Source organism: Pimephales promelas, chromosome 25, assembly GCF_988280905.1.
Source record: "Pimephales promelas chromosome 25, fPimPro1.hap1.1, whole genome shotgun sequence".
NCBI lineage: Eukaryota > Metazoa > Chordata > Actinopteri > Cypriniformes > Leuciscidae > Pimephales > Pimephales promelas.
The window spans coordinates 10,572,561-10,586,890 of NC_142793.1; the positions used below are offsets into that span (position 1 = coordinate 10,572,561).

At 41.5% G+C, this 14,330-nt stretch overlaps 1 protein-coding gene across 1 annotated transcript; it reads left to right on the top strand.

The window, feature by feature from the left end:
- Positions 1 to 10,611: 10,611 nt before the first annotated feature.
- LOC120473346 (uncharacterized) lies at positions 10,612 to 14,330 on the top strand. The gene is made up of 6 exons (XM_089127727.1): positions 10,612 to 10,722; positions 10,853 to 11,037; positions 12,846 to 13,000; positions 13,134 to 13,597; positions 13,714 to 13,919; positions 14,011 to 14,330. Exons 1-6 carry the CDS (start codon positions 10,707 to 10,709, stop codon positions 14,215 to 14,217), a joined length of 1,233 nt encoding a protein of 410 aa, XP_088983853.1. The 5' UTR covers positions 10,612 to 10,706; the 3' UTR covers positions 14,218 to 14,330.

Consider the following 14,330-nt stretch of genomic DNA (forward strand, 5'->3'; position numbering starts at 1 on the left):
TGATTTTCAATTCTCATTTTTCTTATGATTATTGATTTGGTTTTCAATAATATAAAGAGTATAAAAGGGGGGTGGGGTTCTGTAATCCAGAGGTTGTTCATCCAAATGCATTTAATTAGAGTTATTGTAATAAATCAATAAACGAAAGCATGAGAAACTAAGACTCACCACAAATAGAATAACACGGACAACACCAAATCATGAACAAGGGAACATGAGTGTATAAATACAGAAATCTAGGCTATATAATGTCTTATTGCTTGAAAGATAATTTATGATACTGCCCGCATGGTTCTATCCAAATTTTGCCCTTAAAATGCACTTATGTAGGTGATCGGTGAAAGTGGTTTTTTTTTTTTTTTTTTTTTCAGACACTATCCACAAGTTTCCTACGCCCCATGATGAGGCCTTGCGTCAAAAGTGGGCGCGACTTCCGGTTTGAAGTAAACAAAGCGCGATTTGACATACTTCACACTCGTTCATTCAACAGTTGACAGTCATTCAAGTTATAGCGATCCAAACTAGCTAACGATGTGGGAACACAACCTCAACGGAATTCAAAAGGGTAAAATAACAGTACCTCTACCCTCCGCAGTAGTTGATTGGGAGTATTATATTAACATTATCAATAATCAATACTCATCAAGGCATGGTGACAGACAGTTGTGCGAGCTGACAAACAATTAAAATAAAAAATACACACTTAGTCATTGTGCTTTGGAGTTCAAAATTATAAATGAATGTGCTACTTGAATACTAACTCTGGCACATTTGGTATTCTGTCAACACAGGCTTTGATCCAGAGTTTAGGTGTAACATCAGTAGTGAACAGCCAATCACATGCTGATAGAGTTTATAGAATATTAAGAATTTTAAAAAAAGTACACAGGAAGATTCGTCGTCTTTTGGGAGGTGATGGAAACTACAGTCGTTGGCAGGATCACTCTGATTTCGTTTTCAGCTTATGTTCAAAACAATCACGTTTAAGCCACTGAATTAGTTTAGTCCGCTTATACATACAACCTCGAACAGCACATGTTGTCCCTGAGCTCCGTAACGACATCTCTCATAAAGATTTGCGTCTTTAAATAGTAAAATAATTCTCCGAATTCTTCGCTAACTAACACACAAAATACCATTGGAATGCTACTTCCGCCGCCTCACCGGAAGTTTCACCCACTTTATTTTTTACAGTAGCGCCCCTCGGAAACTTGTGGATAGCAAGCTCAGTTTTTGGACCAGAATTTCTAAAACCTTGTGTACGGCAAGGACACACCTGCAAAGTAATTACAAGAATCAAGAACAAGGGAAACCAGAAAAAATAACCAGTTTCCATTTAACTATCAACCTCATTTTGCCATTCTGAAGCTATTTTCTGTTTTCTTTTTTTCTTCATTCAACGAACAAAATGAACGAAATGACTCGGAAAAAAGATTGGTTAATTTTGATGAATGAGTTCGGAAAGAAGAGTCACGAATGTGCATCACAGAACAGAGCAACTTAACTTAACTTAAACTTTGTTATTTATTTTTTAAATGACCGATCGTTTCACTTGATAAGTCTCTTATTCATCGTCTGGAATCGTTTAAAGGGTTAGTTCACCCAAAAATAAAAATTAAGTCATTCATTACTCACCCCCATGCTGTACCAACCCCGTAAGACCTTCGTTCATCTTCGGAACACAAATGAAGATATTTTTGATTAAATTTGAGAGCTGTATAACTACCACATTGGCTCCTAAGGGAATGACACTTGACGGCCCAGAAATTCAATGAAGAAAATGTTTAAATATTCCATGTGACTACCGTGGCTCAACTATAAGTTTATCAAGCGACGGGAATACTTTTTGTGCGAAAAAACAAAAAAAAATAACGACTTTATTCGACTATTCCTTTTCTTCCTTGTTGGCCTGAACAATGCGCGAGAATTGCGATCTCCTTCAACTACTTCAGTTCAGTTCAGATTTTCAGTTCTCAAAATCGTGACATTTTGGTGAATTTCGCTAGCCTGGATGCCAGCCCGAACTCCGCCCACAACATTTTTTGGACGGGAAGTTCGGTCTGGACTCAATCCATTGAGGAGTAATTATGATTGGTTCAGAAATCATCGTGCCAATCAAATTGCCAGGGCGGGCTTTATACGATGATTGACAGGTGGTCTTTAGTAACGTAATCATCACGTCATCAAAGTGAGCTTGTCAAAGATGACTGCAGCTGGAGAATTGAGATGTATAGATTCCGATGTCGCGTCTTTTGTTAAAAAAAAATCAACAGCGCATTCATTTTAATAGACAAACAGAGAACTGCAATCAAGGCATTTGTCGATCGGAAAGATATTTTTGGCGTCCTTCCTACATGATTCGGGAAAAGTGCAACTTATTAGCTGGCTCTGACGGTCGTTAAGAAGATGGGACGTAATGAAAAGCCTGTGGTCGTTGTGGTTTCTCCTTTGGTGGCACTCATGGAGAAGTAAGTAAAAGAAGTAACACTCGTTATTTAACTTCTAAAATAAATAAAGTTAGGCTACGTTCTGTATTTGAAAACTGCGCTATGCAAAGGAGTTGACTTATGCGTTGCTCTGATTGGTTGGTAGGTCTACCGACTATCCAATTGAGTGCAGAGGGTTTTTTTTTTTGTCCTGGTTCGGTTACGACAAGCCTCATAATAAAAGCCCAATGGAGGAGTTTCAGACTCATATTCTTTCTTGAATATGAGTATGACGAAGTCAGGCTAGAATTTCGCCATTTGAAGCCAAAATATGCGGGTGGTTGGGGAAATCCATCCAAAATTTTAAATACACATTAATATTATTTAAAAAAGTAATTTCTCAACTCAACCAAAGAGTCTTAGAATTTAGTGAGATACCTTATATCATGGTCAACTGCATCACATACCTATCATTCACCTTATCTCCACCAGAAGACAAAAAGTCAAACAGAGTTAAATAAAAATAGCTTAATTTTGCATATCAGATGCGTATTAAATTCAAAAGAGGTTAAACATGAAATTAAATTCCAAGATAATAATTACAGTGAAATGTATACATTTATTAAATTCATTATTAAAAGCTACCCTGTCATTTCTATTAATTTCAATGCATATCAATTCTACACCTTGAAATTCTTCAATACAAATCTATCCTTGATTCCTACTGTTGATTATATCAGCTTATTTTAAGATTTTAAAAACTCTTTTGTTTTACTTCAATAAAAGAAAAGTCAGAAGACTTTTGACTTTACCTTTGCAGAAGAGCCTCAGAGGAGGCAAAGAGATTCTGGGTTTCAAGAGCACACTCTCGGAGAACCCACTCCAATCGGTGCGCTCCGCCGATGGAAGAAGCTCCTGAAAGAAGCCGAGTTGATTTTCCTCCATCACTTCGTCTGTCACTTCATTCAACATCACTCCTGTAGAATTACAAATGCAATACTTACTAAATGATGGTTTGGCACAGGCTGTGTCAAATACCACAACATTGTAAATACTAAAGATTTTTTTATTGCACTTTCTTTGTCAAAAACAATTCATGAACTTTTACTCACCTTCCCTAACGAATTACCTAATTCCTCTTCTGCAATCCATCTTCACTCTTCTTAGGCCATGTTTACACGAAGGGAAAACACATATATTTCTCTTGCGCTTTGGCCTGTCATTTACACGAAAACGTCTCAGATTACGACTGTAACCTATGTTCCCTGAGAACAGGGAACGAGACAATACGTTGAATGACGCAATGAGGAGTTCCCCATTGCGTCATTCGACGTATTGTTGAGTTCCCTTCGAAAGGGAACATCTCAGGTTGCGACTGTAACCTAAGTTCCCTGAGAACAGGGAACGAGACAATACGTCGAATGACGCAATGGGGAACGCCTCATTGCGTCATTCGACGTATTGTTGAGTTCCCTTCGAATGGGAACCCTGTTTTATCACAGAAAACGATTATTTCTAAAAACGGCCGAAGTGGAGATTTCTGAAAACGCCGGAGGTTCTCTCTTGTCGATTCTGAAGATTCTGATTGGCTAGCAGGGTTTTCTCCCTACACTGCCGCCCATAGGTTTGGCATGGTTATGATGGTGCTCAACAGCGTATTTATGCGGCTGTGTGCATGATGTTATAATTGAAAACGGAGGCCGGGGAAATACCGTTTCTCTAAATAACCCTGCTTTGTGTAAATGTGGCCTTAGTCTGTAAAGTTATTACAGTGCCTGAAAACAACAAAAAAACTGAGACAAGAATCACTACAACAATGATGGATGAACCATGACTGTAAAAAATACCTACAGTATAAGGGGAATGGAATCTAAGCAGTGCAGTTGTTGGCCAGCAAAGGGAACTTATTCTCTATGGCGCCTCTTTAAAATGTTTGGAAATGAGAGACATAAAAAAACGATTGTCAAAGAACAGAGAGAGTAGTCTTTGGGGGATTGGCAGGCATCCTTAAAAAGATAGTTCACACAAAACAGGTATTTGGCAGATTTACTAAAAATGAATTACTTGTTTTCATTTGTCCTTTCTATATGTTGGACCTGTCTGTGATAAAACTGAGTAGCTGTTGTTTAGAAATTTAATAATTGATTGCTCGCTGCCAGCGGTTCCTGTACAGGCCTGTTGATGAGACTTGATTTTACCTCAAAATTTCACAATTGCACTGCTTTCCTTTATGCAAAGTCATGATTGCATAACCAGGCTGGGGTCTGCTATCGTGCCGGTGCTACAAATTGGTTATTTTTTCTTATCAGTGCAAAAGAGAATCAAAATACTTACATATGCGTGTTGTACATCATTAGATCCTGTTAAGTGTCTATTTTGTTTGTGGATACTCACAATAAAAACAAAGTGTTGTGCTTTTTGGCAAATAAAGAATAAAAAAAATTGTCAGTGTAAGTACTCTTTGTCAGTGAAGTCCATTCTGAAACGCGTCTGAAAATGAACTGTGACTCAGCGAATAGTCAGTCAAGCAGGAATACAGGCACACAGCCATGAAGCTTGAATTCTCTTCTTTTAAATTAAGTAATTTAAATAAAAAATAAATATTATGTCAAGTCTTGACAGATTGTATCAAAGCAGCTTCACAGTGATAACATGAAAATAATACAAAAAGTTTGTTTCAAGAAGAAAATTGCGTCAATGTCCACCTTAAGTAAGGCAGATCAACAATATTGTTGAATATTAAATGTCCCCATAAGCGAGCCAAAAGCCAAGGCAACAGTGGCAAGGAACCAAAACTCCATCAGGTGATAGAATGGAGAAAAAACCTTGGGAGTAACCAGACTCAGTCGGGGGCCAGTTCTCCTCTGACCAACGAAGGCACAGTGTATCATTCGGGTAGCATTACAAGTAAGATTGGATTGGAACATTTAGAGAACTTATCCATTTCCATTTGTTTCAGTAATCACGCCGGTATTAAAGAGACGAGTTGTTGAGGATCAGTGCCGATGGCCGTCATGTCGCTGAGGCTTTTACAGGGCTGATGAGGTCGGCACTTTAAGATGAGTTGCGATAGGTCCAGGCGCAGGTCCACCATAGAGGGTCCCTCGGGATAAACAGAGAGAATAATAGTAGCGTAGACACCATCCTTCTTATGATGTAACAAGTATATCAGGATTTACGGGACGTGTGTTACATGGAGTTATGAAAAACGTTAATGTTAATACTTTGGAGAATGTAAAAAGGAATTGAAAGTAAAGTCAAGTTATTTTGATCTTTGTACTATGTTGCTTTATTTAATATTTAAGAAAATTTAAGAAAATTCAGAAAATTCAAATAGTCTGGTGATGTGGGGCCACGGGTCAGCACATTCCCAGGATGGACCTGCTGCGTCTTCATCCGTTGATTCGTCCATGGTTTCGTCTGTTATCTAAATCAGACCATGGAGTTGACTTAGGTGGAAAGCTGAAGGTGTAATGTGAAATGAACTCCGATACTGTCCGGCTCTGGTTATGTGGCATTTCCCCATTGAAGCCGAGCATCCATTGACTTCAATAGGGGTTGATTTGAACAGTTTTTTTCAGTGCTTGAAACTAGACGGTCATTGGCTAAATAATGGGATTATGTCCCGCCCTCTGGGGTGAATAGGGAAGTTAGTGGTACCCACATTTTCAAAAAAAGAGCAATTTCTCCTTCCCTGGGTTCCAAGAGTTAGTTGGATGTGTGTGACCCTGTAAAGCCTTGCACCCTCCAGCCTTCTCTTGTTCGCCAGCCGGCCCCTGGATGTGATCGAGGACCAGGTTATCCGCCTTCTCACGCACCCCTGGCCATCTCGTGGAGACATGTAAGGGTCATGCATCACACTCAGACCCTGCTTCTGGCAGCCTCCGGGCTTTCCGAGCCGGGTCCCTGTCTCCTTCTTGCTGCCCCACCTCAGGTGTGTCTGCCATCAGACTCGGTTGCGATTCAGTTCGCTGGCTTCCGCACTGGCTCAGTGATTTTGTTCATATCTAGGTGTTGAGCTAAAATGCTCCTAAAGCTAGTGATATCTATCACACCTATGTGTTGAGCATTTCTCCTGTCCTGTGTGCGCACATCTCGTCCTACTGGCGAAGGATGCAATGTAGCCTTCCCTCCAGCCGATATGAAAACTGGTTTCTTTAACCCTTTATTTCATTGTACCTTAGAGTGGTGGGTCATGGCTATCTTAGACCTGTGTCAACTGAAATGGGCCCTTTTTCGAAAGCTTCCGTTCAGCTGTTACACAGGTGCATTTCCAAATGCTCCGTCCCTTAGATGGCCTGCAGCGTTCGACCTGAAGGACAGTACTTCAGATCTCGATCAATCCGCTTCACAGGTCATTCTGTGTTCTTGCGTTGAAGGTGCGAAGTATCAGTACAAGGTCCTACACTTTGAGTTCTCCATAGCCAGTTGGGTCTTCAGGTCAACTGGGAGAGTGTTCTCGGCTACGGGCTGAGTATCTCTTTTTCAGTTTGGAGAAGGACTCGATTCTACACGTCTCTTCAAGAGTGTGTTCGGCTGGTGTCATTAGAAGTGAGATGCAGCCGCTTGGCTTCCTCCATATAAAACCGCTTCATCACTAGCTTCATGTCCGAGTTCTGAGGTGACCATGGCAGAGCGGCATGCCCTATGTGGCGACAGATCACCCCAGCCGGCCGCCAAACCCTCAGTCTGTGATCAGACCTTTTGTTTCTCCGGGCAACCCGCTCCTAGAACGAGGTCCACTATCACCATCTGAGGGGCCATGTACAAAGGGCATGCTTTAACTGAGGCCTGGGCGACCTCCAACTGCATTGGCATCCGTGCCTCGAGTTGTTGCAGTTCCACTTGTTTTGAGCCATCGTTGCTCAACGAGCTGGTACTGGTTCGATTGTGACCGTTGTGCTGTGCTTCCCTCACGTCTCACAACTCGCCTGTCACCTCCTCCTTGGAGTCAGAAGCTTCTGAGGATGCTTCATTCTAATACTCTTCCGACCTGCTCAATCATGCCACCAACGAGTCTTATGACAGCTTGGCCAGGGAGAGTAGTGACTCCATCCCCTGCCGGTCCAGCTGGGGAGGGACTTTTCGGGGCCGCACAGTAACATCTGTTTATCTCTGGAGTCCTCCTTCTGCTGGTTTTTATTTTGTCTGAGCGGACAACCCTTGGACAGACACTGGCTCCCAGCAGGACCCAGGGCTCCGCAGAAATGCGTTCCCCAGTGAGCCTACTAAAAAAGTGGCGGTGATTCATTATCGCCTGGCACCTGCTCAAGTTCAGTGATTTCATCACACTCACATGTTGAGCAGAAATGCTCCTGAAATTCAGTGATCTTTACGTGTAGTGTTGAGCAGTGCTCCTGTCTGTTGGCGCCAGTCGCTTGCACCTAGTGTGCAAGGTCAGGAGGGAGCAGGTCTTGATAGTTGCCCCTTTTTTGGCCCAACCGGATCTTGCTCCCCTCAACAGCTTCCTGACCTCCCCTGATCACATTTCAGGGACGGGGAACAATGGGACCTGCTTCCTGACCCCTGGTCACCCGGGCCGGTCCTATACTGAACGCAGAGGTTCAGGTGGCTATCTCAGGATAAACATGTGATAGTTACCATCACTTCTATATGCACCCCCTTAGGAAGTGTTAGTGTGCTTGCACCTAGGAGTGGAACCTAGTCGTTGAGTGAGTCTTCTCTCCGTGAGGAGATCCTGAAAGCTTTCGATCATTTCAGTGCTCTCTTTCCTGCGAGATGGTGTTGGTGAATGGTGTTGCCTCTTTTGGCGCACATTGTGTTGCAGAAGCATGGAGAGTATGTCCTGATCGCCAGGTTCCTGAGGGAGCCAAGGAAAATTCCTTGAGCTCCCCTTTATCCTCTTGGGCCTTATCTCTGGCGCAACTGCACTGCAGAGATCGCCCCAGAGAGTATGCCCTGAGCTTGCAGAGCAACCACCCAGTAGAGCATTGCAATAATCTAGCCTTAATGTCATGAACGCATGAACTAATAGTTCCACATTTGTCAATGAGAGCATATAGCGTAATTAAGATATATTTTTAAGATGGAAAAATGCAGTTTTACAGATTCTAGACACAGGATTTTCAAATGAGAGATTGTATCAAAGAGCACACCCAGGTGTCACAAATCACACACAGGAAGCAGAGAATCCAAATGCAGTAGTTTTAATTAAAGGGCAATCCAAACTCGTAGTCATCCAAGCAGGGGACAAATTCCAATGAGGCAATCCAAAACACGAGACAAAAACAAGAAACGGCAGATACAGACTATGGAAGTGTGGTGACATAAAACAAGGACTCCATGAGACTGACTGAACAGACAGGGTATAAATACACAGATTCTAACAGGTTGAGTGAAAACAGCTGCGTGCGATAATCAATGATGACAGGAAACAGCGATGAGCAGTGATAGGTACAGACAAGGATTGTGGTGAATGCAGTTCTAGAGTGAAAGGTGACAGTATGGGGAAGAGACCTCTAGTGGACACCCAGGGAAACACAAACCAGACACTGTGACATAAATCCCCTCTATGGAGCGGCTACTAGACGCTCCAAGACCCACGAAAAAAACGAACAAAACAAGAGTCCAGGAGGGAAGTGGAACGGTGGAGGATCAGCGGGAGGGATGGGTGGCCAGGTCCATGAAGGGAAACAGGAACAAGGGGTGAGGGCTTAGCCGACGGCGAGGGTGAACCCGAAAGTCAGGGCGAAGCAGACAGTCTATCGGGTGGCCAGGGTGGGGAAGACCCCTTAGGCAGCCAGGGTGAGGAAGACCCTTTGGGCAGCCAGGGCAGTGACTCTGGAACAGACACTGGCACTGACTCCGGCTCTGGAACAGACCCTGGCACTGGCTCTGGAACAGACACTGGCTCCCACTCTTGAACGGACACTGGCACTGGCTCTGGCTCAGGAACAGCAGACACCGGCTCAGGAACACCCACTAGAACAGTAATGGCCACAAGGACAGACACAAACACAGAAACAGACACTGGCTCTGGTTCAGGGACAGATGTAACGGAGGCCAGCTAGTAGTTGCTGTGCGAGTAAACCTCACTCCCAGATCTCAATAGGCGCTCTAGCGACAGACGCTAGAGGCTGCAGTCTTTAGCCTCCTTGTTAGAGCGCCAGACTCTCATGGCGGAGACCTGGGTTCGAGGCCCGCTGGGAGCGGGACGAGTTGCACCCGGGTGTGAGGGGTTACATTGGTGGGGTGACCCGGATGAGAGTGAGGTTTAGGGGGGTGAGTGTAACGGAGGCCAGCTAGTAGTTACTGTGCGAGTAAACCTCACTCCCAGATCTCAATAGGCGCTCTAGCGACAGACGCTAGAGGCTGCAGTCTTTAGCCTCCTTGCTAGAGCGCCTGACTCTCACGCCGGAGACCCGGGTTCGAGGCCCGCTCGGAGCGGGGCGAGTAGGACCCGGGTGTGAGGGGTTACACAGACAATGGCTCCGGCTCCGGCTATGGAACAGGCACTTGCTCCGGCTCTGGAACAGGCACTGGCTCCGGCTCTGGAACAGGCACCGGCTCTGGCTCTGGAACAGTCTCCGGCTCTGGAACAGGCACTGGTTCTGGCTCTGGAACCAGGGACACAAAAGTTCTGAAGGGTCTTTCCAGGATCCGTGCCAGAGGCTCCAGATAGTTGCTGGGTATTCCCCCGGCTGCGACAATGGGTATCTCCTAATCTGTCTCTGGCTCTGGAACAGACACTGGCTCCGGCTCAGGAACAGCGGACACTGTTGCTTATGAAAAACTAAATTGATGAGATTCATACTTGATTTTAATAAATATAATATTAATTAATTAATTCATGATAAAATACAAAATATAATTGTATTTGGTTTCTCTTTTTATGATATAATTTTCATTTAACCAGGAAAGTGTGACAACAGTAAATGTCACTGCGACATGAACTTACATTATATATAAACTGCATCCTCATTCCAGAAAAACAGTGCACAGAATGAATCTCCTTTTAAGGTAAGGAGATTGAAATAAAATTAATAACAGTTGTGGTAAGTGAAATGTTCAAGTCTCAGTTTGCCCAACCAGATCCCCCAAGGCTACAATACAACATCTGACTAGGATATGATTTTAGTATATGATGAAATTTTAAGGAGGTGCCTTATAGTATAAATTCCCCATGCTGACACAGTCATCAACATTGCTTAGAGAGGTTCATTCATCTTACAGGTAACTTTTACTGACCTCTCCCATTTATTGTTTCTTGACACTCATTGTTTTTCAGTGTTTTCCAGGTACTTTCTTTACAGACCAAAAATGTCAGACAGCCAAGGTGGGTAAAAATCTTGGAATTGTTTTTCACTGATACAATGTAAACCTCTCACATTTTTAATGTTGTTAATAATTGACACACGTCTGCGCAAAACCATCAAGTTATAACTATCACATATGTAATTCTACAGAAATTGAGGTCGCAAGTAGCCCTGACTTTGTCACGGAGCTTCTTCCATCTGCTCAGCGCACCGCTCTCCTCTACCATCTCTCTTATCTCTGTTTGGCAAAGTTCCCCAAGTTGGAAAGGGTTCTCCGAGAGCGTGCTGTTGAAACTCAGCTTCTCTTTGGGTCCTCTGAGGCTCTTCTGCTGAAGGTAAAGCCAATGTTCTTTATCCATTTCTGTTATTGCACACCACATCCATTGACACTCTTAAAAATAAAGACTCCAGTTGTGGGTTTTCCCCGCAATGCTATAGAAGAACCATCTTTTGGTAACCAAAGAAATTCAGTGAACAGTTCATTAAAGAGCCATGTGAATAATATTTTTTTAAACCAATAGAACCTTTTGTGAAAAGAAAAAGTTCCATAGATTTTTAACATTCTTTTAGCATTTAAAATGTTCTTCAGGGAACCATTGAAGCCAATAAAGAACCGTTATCTTGAAGAGTGTACAACTGTCAGTCCAAGAGATGAGGCATTGTTAGCCTATACGTTTTGCACAAGATCTGTTTACCTTAATTCTTAACATTTCTAATGTTTCCACCATTCTCTTCGCCAAGAGAGATGGCACTTATAAAATAATTGGTAACACTTTAGAATACGGTTCCATCATTAATGAATAACTAGACAAGAACTAATGAGTAACACAATATTAACAATCTAGTAACAATTATTAACTAACAAGAAACCCTGATTAACGAACTAGTAAGTAATAGCGCACAGACGAAAGTGGTAGTTCACTATTAAGTAATCAATAACTACTATTTTTTTAATACTTCCCAGAGAACTACTGAAAAAATTTATTAATAATCTAGTAACTACTATTAACTAAAAGAAATTCTTATTAACGAATTAGTAAGTAATAGCTCACAGATGAAAGTGTTACTAGATACTTCTGTGGGAATTACTAATTATTTTGATTTGTATTATAAAGTGAAGATCATTGGAACTAACTAGTAATGACTCAAGTGTTACAAAAGACATTTTCTAAAAGTATACTAAAGTTCACCAAAAATCTCAAACATTGCACAAATCATGACTAGATCATGTAGTAACACTTGAGTAATTACTAGTTAGTTCCAATGATCTTCACTTTATAATACGAATCCAAATAATTAGTAATTCCCACAGAAGTATCTAGTAACACTTTCATCTGTGAGTCATTACTTACTAATTCATTAATAAGAATTTCTTTTAGTTAATAGTAGTTACTAGATTGTTAATAAACTTTTTCAGTAGTTCTCTGGGAAGCATTAAAAAAATAGCAGTTATTGATTACTTAATAGTGAACTACCACTTTCGTCTGTGCGCTATTACTTACTAGTTCGTTAATCAGAGTTTCTTGTTAGTTAATAATAGTTACTAGATTGTTAATTTTGTGTTACTCATTAGTTCTTGTGTAGTTATTCATTAACGAAGGAACCGTATTCTAAAGTGTTACCAAATAATTTTAAATACTGGCAAGAAATCTGCAATGTTTAGATGATAATTTAAATATGTGCTACACTTTATCTCTCAGTTACACAACAACACCACAATAAAAAATGTTAAGAAAGCTTCTGATCACCAGATGTGCAATTCGCCCCTCTACTCAAGTTTATTTGTATAAAGCGTTACATGCCATACAGATTCCGACTGAGTGAAGGAAAGAATGAAACAGTGGAGCGCTAGAGCAAACCCACCTATCATGTAATCATCATGGATTAATGACAGAATGAGTTTACCAGCTTGCACAACTTTTCACAAACTACCGAAATGAACCTTCTGAGGACTGTCCATCTTTAGTGCACTTATTTATTACTCTTAATTGGCACTTGAACTGGTCACGAGACACACAATATAGGGAATGGTGTCAAAACTGTCATAGAGGTTATATATTTTATAGATTGATTTTGACAAATAGTTTTCTATGTAAAGTATGAAACGTGGATAAACAATGTGAGCATTTGTGCTGTCTTTCAGTGTGCGGCCACAAGTAAAAACCTGGTTTCCACACTTCTGCCTGCGCTGAAGGTTGCCGTTGAAAAGGATAAAAGCATTTTGGCTATTAAGTCACTAGAAAAAGCCAGAACATGGATCACTGAAATCGTTGACAAAGTGGGACTGATGGTGGACAGGTAAAATGTTTCAAAATGTTGCCAAAATTTTAGAAACTGTTGTAAGATTTGTTGAATTTTTTTTTTCTGGAACACATGTCTTTATGAAAATTTGATTTGCCACAGCTCACAATCTGCAATCTGTTGTCGCCAGATATGAGAAACACAACCACAGTGTGGCTGCCTGCACCAGTGATGTCATTCTTGAAAAGGCTGAGACAGAGAGAAAAAAAGCACAAAGTACTACTGAGATAGAGGCTCAGGAGAAGGCGGTGAGAGATCTCGAAGATCAACTGAAGAACAACAATCAGAAAATCATACAAATTGAGACAACGATTAAACAAAAAAACCAAGAGCTGTATAATCACGTCAAAGCAACTTCTAAAAAAAGCAATGATGGGGGTTTCTTGTCAGCCCTTGTACCATTTGTTGGAGCCATTGCCAACTTATTTAAAAATGCTGACGATGACTCTGAAGCAGCTGCGAAAGCCCACGTTCTGTCCAGTGAATTGACTCAACTCTCCATTGAGAAGTCAAGTCTGATGGGCAAAGAGTGGAGCATCCAAGTCAGGATGATGGACATGCAGCTGAAGTTGGCAACAATGAAAATAGAAAATGGTAAGATTCTTGACTTTAGAAGTTTTTCCAGTCGTGCTCGAAACAGTCCCTGATTTACACCAGAAGCCTCAGAGTTCTCTCTCATAATTAATGTCTGCTTCATGTTATTTCCAAAGGTTCAATACCCGACCCTGTCCATCTGAACGACGTCCAAAAATGCCTTTCCCGAATCCAAAACATTCTGATTCAGCTTCAGAAGTTCTGGGAATCAGTGAGTGTAATGCTGGAGGCTCTCAAAGACGAGACTTTTGCTAATGAACACTTCATCGAGGAGAGCGAAATGAAGGAGATCTTTCTGGAATCTATTGATTCAGCAAAAGGGGTAACTTAGACATTGAGGAAATATTCAGAAATTATTTCACCTTGATTGTATTCTTTTTCCTGTGATTGACTTTGTACCTCAAATCTTCCAGCATTGGAAGGCCTTCGGTGAATCCTGTCTACATGCAAAAAGCATCTTTAGCTTGCAGACTAAAGATGCGTATAAGTTCCTGGAGACCAGCCCATCTGCACTGACCACAGAGCAATGGAAAATAGAGTATGAAACTGTCATAGAGGAGCTGAACAAAATAAATCCTGATCCCTTCAATCCCGAAGCACCAGCTGCCATTACTCAGTAAAGAACAAACCCAAGAAGTCTTTACAGTAAAAACAGAATATAAACCTATAATGATTCAGGCTTACTGCTTTGAATATATTTATGAACCTGTTTTAATAAAACCTTTTTAAGTGA